The following is an 8,156-nucleotide window of genomic DNA, read 5'->3' as shown; positions in this document are numbered from 1 at the left end:
TCATTTGCACTACAAATAAAACTGAAGTGAGCGTGTCTGTGTTTGTTTCCTGTCACTGAAACAAACATCGCCCTCTGCAGTTCCTCTGACGTCCACCTGAGGCTGGCTCCAGAGTGAGTCAGTCTCCCAAAGTCCCCATGTCCAATGTCCAACTTCCACAGCAAAATAAACATGTTTACAGCCTGGTACAAAAACAGTTTGGTCTCTGTAGCTATTATCTCCCCGTTCATGACAACTGTACTGAGGGTGAATTTATATACAAACTCACCTGTTCACATTATATTAAGGCTTAAAGTTGAGGGTTAAGAGCGGGACGCTTTGACTGACAGGTGGGTGTTCAGAGAACTACGTCCAGGTTTTAGACAGTCTGTGACAGTCTCAGAGACTACGTCCAGTTTTAGACGGTCTGTGGTTTCGTCTCAGAGACTACGTCCAGTTTTAGACAGTCTGTGGTTTAGTCTCAGAGACTACGTCCAGTTTTAGACGGTCTGTGGTTTCGTCTCAGAGACTACGTCCAGTTTTAGACAGTCTGTGGTTTAGTCTCAGAGACTACGTCCAGTTTTAGACGGTCTGTGGTTTCGTCTCAGAGACTACGTCCAGTTTTAGACAGTCTGTGGTTAGTCTCAGAGACTACGTCCAGTTTTAGACAGTCTGTGGTTAGTCTCAGAGACTATGTCCAGTTTTAGACAGTCTGTGGTTAGTCTCAGAGACTACGTCCAGTTTTAGACAGTCTGTGGTTAGTCTCAGAGACTACGTCCAGGTTTTAGACAGTCTGTGGTTTCGTCTCAGTCTCAGTACAAACTGATAAACACGTGTCACGTGTCAGCAGGATGAGCACGTGGACCTTAAACTTTATTACGTAACAGAGCAGCAGCGTGCACGCGGTGCTGTCGCGCGCTCCCTAACGTGCACGAGCTCCGGTAACACCGTGACGCTCCCTGCTGCGTGCTGACGTCACGGCCGTTGAACGCTGTCTGATGAAATCTGCTCGAGCTAAAGACGGAGCGGCTAAAGTACCGTGACGGAGACACGGAGCCACGGAGCCAGTATTACCGCTGTGAGGACGGAACACGGTGTGGACCGGGCCACGGAGACCGGACACGGTGATTCTGGAAGAACCTCGGAGTGTTTCTGCCCCAATAACCGCTCAGCGAGCGGCTAAGGCTAAGCTAACCTGTTAGCATCGCCGGCTGCCGCTGGCAGGACAGCCCGACCCGGCCGAACCTCCACCGAACCTCCACCGACCCGGCCGAACCTCCACCGACCCGGCCGAACCTCCGCCGAACCTCCACCGACCCGGCCGAACCTCCACCGACCCGGCCGAACCTCCGCCGACCCGGCCGAACCTCCGCTGAACCCTCCACCGACCCGGCCGAACCTCCACCGACCCGGCCGAACCCCCCCTGTTCACGGACATGATGGTGTCCTCGTGCCGTGGCTCGCGCTCCCTCTGCCCGCCTCTGAGCTGCGGGTCCAGCCTCTCTCCGAGCGCCGCGGGCACGGCCCGTGTTTCCTGGGTGTCCGGCTGTGGGGGTCGGTGTGTGGGCATGTTTCTCTGAGCAGGCCGCCGATCACAGCTGCTGATACCCGGACCGGAGCCGCCGTCACTTTGACAGCTGTCAGACCAGCAGCTGGACCCGGACCCGGACCCGGAGCGTTCCGGTTATGACACGTAATTCATATTTTACACTTCTGAGTTGAAATGTTCAGGAATATCAGCGGGGACGGCTCGTCCTCTCCGACCGGGCACGGCGTCGCTTCTCCCGGGCTGAACGGTCAGGAAAGCTCGTGGATCGGCCTGCTCTCCGTCGTGTCCAGGCCTGCGGTGTCGTTTCTGCAGAAGTACCTCCCGGGTCGGAGCCCGGTTCTGCCTGACCGGGCCGGCTGGATGAGCGGGGACTTAACGAGCTTAGTGGATGAAGACAGTGACTTTTTGAGCCCGCTGGACCTCCCGCCGCAGCACCGCGCTCCGCACCTGACCTACCTGCGCTGTCAGCACGGCCTGCTGCAGCCGGAGGGCGGCGGGGCTTTACCGTGGCTGACCGCTGACTCTCTGCGGGAAATCGGGATCGACAGCGGGGAAGAGATGAACCTCTGCCCGCAGACTCAGGTGGGTCACCTGTCCTCCGCCAGGACTTTGCTCAGCCAGGTGTGGCTGAACTCGGAGGTCAGGCCGAGGGTGGGGCAGGACTGTGCTACGACCCGGCCGTGGTGGGGCAGTTTGTGGGGCAGTAAGGAGAGCTCCTGGGCCGAGGACCGGACCCTGACGGGCCGGCTCTGTCCACAACAACCAGCGCCTGAGACAAAAGGCCCCGACACAACAGAGAGCGTCACGAGGTGGAGGCTGGGAGAACGCGCTGGACCCCCCGACCACAAAGACGCCAACAATGGAGGCCAGAACACTGAGGGGTCCGAGCCAGACCACCGGCTCAGCATCAGGAACCACCTGAGGCATCCAGGACCGCTGACTCCGGATCAGGACAATGGTTACTCCAGTCTGGAGGAGGAACAGCTCCACCTGTGCCGCCTGTACCTGCTGAAGCCCCGGACCGGGCCGGAGCCAGAGACCGGGCCCACCGACACCAGCGACGCCGTCCTGACCGAGATGGAGGAAGAGAGTCCTGAAGAGTCCATGTCAGGAGAGGCGGAGGAGGAGGAGGAGGAACAGGAAGCAGCTTCTGAGGAGGTGACGAAGGTCTCCACCCCTCAGTGCCAGAACAAGAGCATCGCCTTCATCATGGGCTGCTCCTTAAGCGACGACTCCACCGACGACGACGGCTTCGACAGCGACAGCTCGTCTGATGAAGACGAGTCGGACTCGGACAGCGTGGACGCGTCGGAGGACGAGGTGGAGGACGAGGTGGAGGACGAGCGTCTGTGGAAGACGTGGTGTCACAGCACCGACCCCTACAACCCCCTGAACTTCACCGCCCAGCTGCACAGCAGCACGGCGCCACGCACCATCCCCCCCACCACACCTCCGTCCTCCACCCAGTCCACCCCCACCTCCTCCCCTGACCTCACCCTGCTCCCCCTCTCCTCCCCTCCACTCTCCTCCTCCTCCCCTCCCTCCAGCCTTGACGTCTGGGACGACTCCACCTCGGCCAGCGAGGCGGATGAAGCGGAGAGCCTCCACCTGTGGAGGTCCTTCAGCTGCTCCTCCGACCCGTACAGCCCGCTGAACTTCCAGGCACCGCTCAGGACTCGAGACCCCGGCGAGGCCGGGACGCGGGCCAGAACCAAGACCAGGAAGACCTCCCAGACGGGCCCCTGTCATACCACAGCATCTCCACCCAAGTACAGGAAGGAGGAGGCAGAGGAGCGGCTGGACAGCGGCTTCTCTGAGCCCTGCGCCTCCTCCAACACCTCCACCTCCTCCAGCACGGCCCGGCGCTGCAGCACCACCAAGAAGGTCAGTTTGTGTTCTGAGGTCAGCTGAGAGCAGGTCACATGATCACTGTCCACACACCTGGACACGCCTTCTGACGTGTAACACGTCCTGCACATGCTCAGTCAGTGTTTAGGAAAGACATAGGTGATGTTTGTGATTAGTCGACCTGAGCTCTTACAGACAGGTGAAGCCCCGCCCACTCCTGTCTCAGGTGTCAGATATACATGATGACATGAACATGTGACTCTTCCGTCAGGTTCGTTTCTGTGACGATGTCGAGGAGTTCTTCGCCAGCGGCGGCGAGGAGGACGAGGACCGCCACGGGCCATGGGAGGAGCTCGCCCGGGACCGCTGCAGATTCCTGCGGCGCTGTCAGGAGGTGGAGCAGAGCATCGCCTTCTGCCTGCAGCCGCAGCACCGGAGGAAGGTGTACTGCCGCCTCGCCGCCATCTACACCCACGCATAAGGCCCCGCCCTCTACGTCCAGTGAGGACAGACTATAGAGACCTGACTGACTGTGGTTCTGGTTCTGATGCGGGTCCACGTCTGTTTGTTTGGACCGACCCAACATGGTTCAGGACTCTGAGTCAGATACTAACCGGAGTTTGAAGGGCTCAACTTCACTGTGAGGAGAACCTGGTTCTGGTTCTGGTCTTTTCTTTCTAAAGCTGTTTGTTCTCTCGTCCAATCGTTTTACTCCCGACACAAGAACGAGCTGCTGATTCGTTTGTTTGAACCATTAAATGTAAATTTAATTAAAGAGTCGTCATCGATAGTCGATTAAATTGACTAATTAAACGTTTGATCCAAATTAAAACATTCGACTGATTTGAAGAGTTCTGATGGAAACAGCAGCTTGTTGTCCGGACCCGTTCTGACCCATCGGGAGTGGTTCGGTCCGGGCGGTCCCCCCACATGAACCCGGTCCAGATGAACCTAATTTAATGAGTTCAGTATTTAAGTTTGTCTTTAAGCCAAAGATCGTTAAAGTGTTTGAATCTGATTTGCATGAATTGATCTCATTAATATTCATCAGGTCACATGATCACTGAGTATTTTTCATCTGATCGTATTAACAACTCCCTTTAACCGTCGTCTGACGACAGGAAGTCCGCTCTGACGACAGGAAGTCCACTCTGACGACAGGAAGTCGGCTCTGACGCTGCTCACATTGAGACGTCTTTAATTAGCTGCCTTGTTAAACTCGTTAACTGGTCAGTATTTAATTAGTTTGATGGATCCAGATGAGTCTGGAAAATCATCAGAGTCTCATTAATAATTACCGATCAGCTGATCCAATTATTTTATAATTTTCTTCACTTTAAAGTTTAACGTTAAAAAAACAAACCTAAAGAAGACAAACTGGACCGAGTCTGACAGACGATCAAACACTCTGGCTCAGCTGATCGTGGTAAACAGACTCTGGCTCAGCTGATCGTGGTAAACAGACTCTGGCTCAGCTGATCGTGGTAAACAGACTCTGGCTCAGCTGATCGTGGTAAACAGACTCTGGCTCAGCTGATCGTCAAAAACACACTCTGGCTCAGCTGATCGTGGTAAACAGACTCTGTCTCAGCTGATCGTCATAAACACACTCTGTCTCAGCTGATCGTGGTAAACACACTGCTCAGCTGATCGTCGTAAACAGACTCTGGCTCAGCTGATCTTCATAAACACACTCTGGCTCAGCTGATCTTCATAAACAGACTGGCTCAGCTGATCTTCCTAAACACACTCTGGCTCAGCTGATCGTCATAAACAGACTCTGGCTCAGCTGATCTTCCTAAACAGACTCTGGCTCAGCTGATCGTCGTAAACACACTGCTCAGCTGATCGCTGGTCTTGGGCGTTAAAAATCACTTTTATTTTTCTAAAGTTTGTTTTTGGTTTCTCTGCTTTGTTTCTTCACTAAAGATGTTGATTAAATATTAATTAAATATTTAATGATCAATATTTAATGAGTCGTCCGCTTCTTCTCTCTACATGAACCTGTTTTCAAGGCCTTGAATCTGTGTCTCCAGGGCCTTAAAACAGACGTGGATCTGCTGCCACCTGCAGGTCAACGTGTGTCACTGCTGCTGTCAAACTGACGAATGTTGATGAGAAAACTTTATTGATCATCGAGTCGACATGTAAACACCCACAGAGTAATGTCAGCATGCTAACACGCTAAACTAAGATGAGAACATTACAGCTGATCGCGTTAGCATTTAGTACGTTAGCACCGCCTAGCACGGTCTCAGTCCTCCAGACTTCCTCTGATTATTCACGTGACAGTTCAGATCCTCAGTCGCCTTCAGACTCTTCACTTAAAAACACGTCCACGGGTTTGTAGAACAGTTCAGGTGGTTGGTCCTCAGTTCAAGTCAAACAGGAAGATGTAGCTGGTGTTCTCAGGTAAACCAAGACCTCGGAGTCCGACTCCCTCAGACTCCTCCACAGTCCGGTCCAGGAGACAAGGTGTTGAGTGTGCCGTCCTCCAGCTCCACCAGGCCCTGCAGGTACTTGATGTACCTGATGGCGGCTCTCAGCGTCTCCACCTTGCTGAGACGCTTGTCGGCGCTCTGACCCGGTAGGTGGTCCCTCAGTTTGGCGTAGCCCTGGTTGACGCACCTCACCCGCTGACGCTCCCGCTCGTTACGTTTCTGGATGAACGCCGGCTCGTAGGGACACTCGTACACGCTAAAGTGTCCGTGGTGGTGGAAGGGGTTCAGGTAGGGCAGGAGGCCAGGTCCAGGGCCCCTCAGAGGGGCCTTGTAGGGGTCCATGCCAGAGGGGTAGAGGAGAAAGGGGACGGAGCCCGACAGGGAGTGCTGAGAGACGGCACGGTCCTCACGGTGAGCAGCAGGGGGAGACAGACTGAAGCTCAGGTAAGACGATGGAGAGAAGCTCATCATGTGACCTGAACCTGACCGACACCTGCTGACGAGGAACACCTGAAAAACCAGCAGAGACCTCAGTGAAGGTTCATCCCGCAGAGACTCGACACAAACACTGAACTACGTCACGACTGTCCATAAGTGACACGACACACGGTGAGTTACAGAGATTATTTAAACAGTTCTTAGAAACAGACTGACCGCTGCACTTACTCCTCTCAGTTACACAGAACATGTCAAAGTTTAAATATAACTTAACTAACAAACAATGTGAAGTAATAGTTACTAATAAACTCAAAGTGATGCATTCATCTTCACTGCTGGACAAACTGTGAAGGCATAAACCTGTTACTGCTGCACTTTGAGTTTATTAGTACTGTTACATAAATGGTATTACTGGCTTCACATTAAATTTATTAATTTATATTAAAACTATGTAATTCAAATGGGTGGAAATTTTCTATGTAATTAAACATGTTAACACGTTAACATGTTTCTATGTTAACATGTTACACAGTTGACATGTTATCATGTTAACTGTGTAACATGATGAAGTGTCTTTGTCTCACCTTCTGATGCTGCTGCTGCTTCCTCTCCTGACTGAAGTTGCCAGATGAAACGCTGAAGCTTTACCTGCTTTTACTTGCTGAAGCTCCGCCCCTCCAGGTGTGTGATGGGATGTCAGGTAACGAGAGAGAAACACACACACACACACACACACACACACACACACAGGTATAAAACAATTGATTTTTGGAGTTTCTTCAGTGATGGAACATTAAATGCTGCCACAGACTTTGTTTTAAGTATTTCCAGATTCTCCAGGGTCTCCAGGTTCTCCAGGTCCTCTGCCTGCTCTGTGGACTCATATTTGTTGTAAGGAAACATCAAAGAGCATCGACAGATAAAAATGAGTGTTTGCAGTTTCCTCTTCCTAAATCCTGTATTTCCAGATGAAAGGCATCAGCGACACACACCCTTCCTGTCAGCCTCTCATCACACAACACACACTGATGACTGTTTACACACACACACACACACACCTGTAACCTGAGCTGTTGTATGAACGCAACGCTTCACTTCACTGCAGGTAACTCTTCATTCTTCATGTGACTGAGATGAAAACACATTCGACATGTTGCACACTTCTCTTCAGAATTATTATTATAAATGTTATTCATGACTTCAATGTGATTTATGAAATAAATTAAAGATGTATTCATGATTTACAGTCACTTCATAAATATTCAGACATTGAATGATCATTTCATTTTTGTTCTTTACATGTTCACTTTATGTTCCATGTGAGTAACGTGAACAACATCTGAACAACATTTCAACAACGTGTAAACAACATGTGAATAACATTTGAACATGTCCATTATATAACAATAATCACACTCACTGATGTGTCACTGTGTCTTCAGAAGGAAAAGCTCACATGTTCTGTTTCAGTCATATCATCAGTCAACACCTGTAGACTGAAAAAACACTTCAACCTGACACACACACACACACACACACACACACACACACTTATTTTAAGCTGGTTGCGCCCTCAGCAAGATTTGAAAATGGCCGACTGTCCGTGTGTAATTTCAGACTCTGACTGATCTCAGAGTCTGAACCTCGTGTTGTGATGACACACACACACACACACACACACACACACACACACACAGGAATAGTTGTTTTCATGTTGAAGTTTAGAATGGAGTAAACAAAGTTTCTCTGTCACCTCACACAGGAATCACGTTTTAAAGTCTGTGTAAAAAAATAAACAAATGTTCTGAGTTCATCAGACCAAAGAAGAAAGTGTTATTAACCATCCAGCTAAATTTGAATGATTAAAAATATCAACAAGTTTATGAAATCAGGTGTTAAAA

The 8,156-nt window shown here is 51.2% G+C and overlaps 2 protein-coding genes across 3 annotated transcripts; one reads left to right on the top strand and one right to left on the bottom strand.

Moving 5' to 3' along the window:
* The first annotated feature begins 1,378 nt into the window (after positions 1-1,378).
* LOC104937641 (protein phosphatase 1, regulatory subunit 15B) lies at positions 1,379-4,888 on the top strand. The gene is made up of 2 exons (XM_010753917.3): positions 1,379-3,412; positions 3,648-4,888. Exons 1-2 carry the CDS (start codon positions 1,703-1,705, stop codon positions 3,855-3,857), a joined length of 1,920 nt encoding a protein of 639 aa, XP_010752219.2. The 5' UTR covers positions 1,379-1,702; the 3' UTR covers positions 3,858-4,888.
* A 464-nt stretch (positions 4,889-5,352) lies between these two features.
* On the bottom strand, positions 5,353-7,931 carry LOC104937643 (achaete-scute homolog 5). 2 transcript variants are annotated; one of them, XM_019277051.2, is made up of 3 exons: positions 7,676-7,931; positions 6,840-6,930; positions 5,353-6,327 (listed from the first exon to the last, which is right to left on the bottom strand). In XM_019277051.2, the coding sequence occupies exon 3, from the start codon at positions 6,286-6,288 to the stop codon at positions 5,818-5,820; it is 471 nt and encodes a 156-aa protein (XP_019132596.1). In that variant the 5' UTR covers positions 6,289-6,327; positions 6,840-6,930; positions 7,676-7,931; the 3' UTR covers positions 5,353-5,817. The 2 variants fall into 2 exon arrangements, with proteins under 2 accessions (XP_019132596.1, XP_019132595.1); XM_019277050.2 differs by lacking the exon at positions 7,676-7,931 and adding an exon at positions 7,067-7,115.
* Positions 7,932-8,156: the final 225 nt, after the last annotated feature.

This window comes from Larimichthys crocea, chromosome VI (assembly GCF_000972845.2).
Source record: "Larimichthys crocea isolate SSNF chromosome VI, L_crocea_2.0, whole genome shotgun sequence".
Classification (NCBI taxonomy): domain Eukaryota; kingdom Metazoa; phylum Chordata; class Actinopteri; family Sciaenidae; genus Larimichthys; species Larimichthys crocea.
The sequence above is the reverse complement of the archived record's forward strand: the minus strand, read 5'-3'. Positions and strand labels throughout refer to the sequence as shown.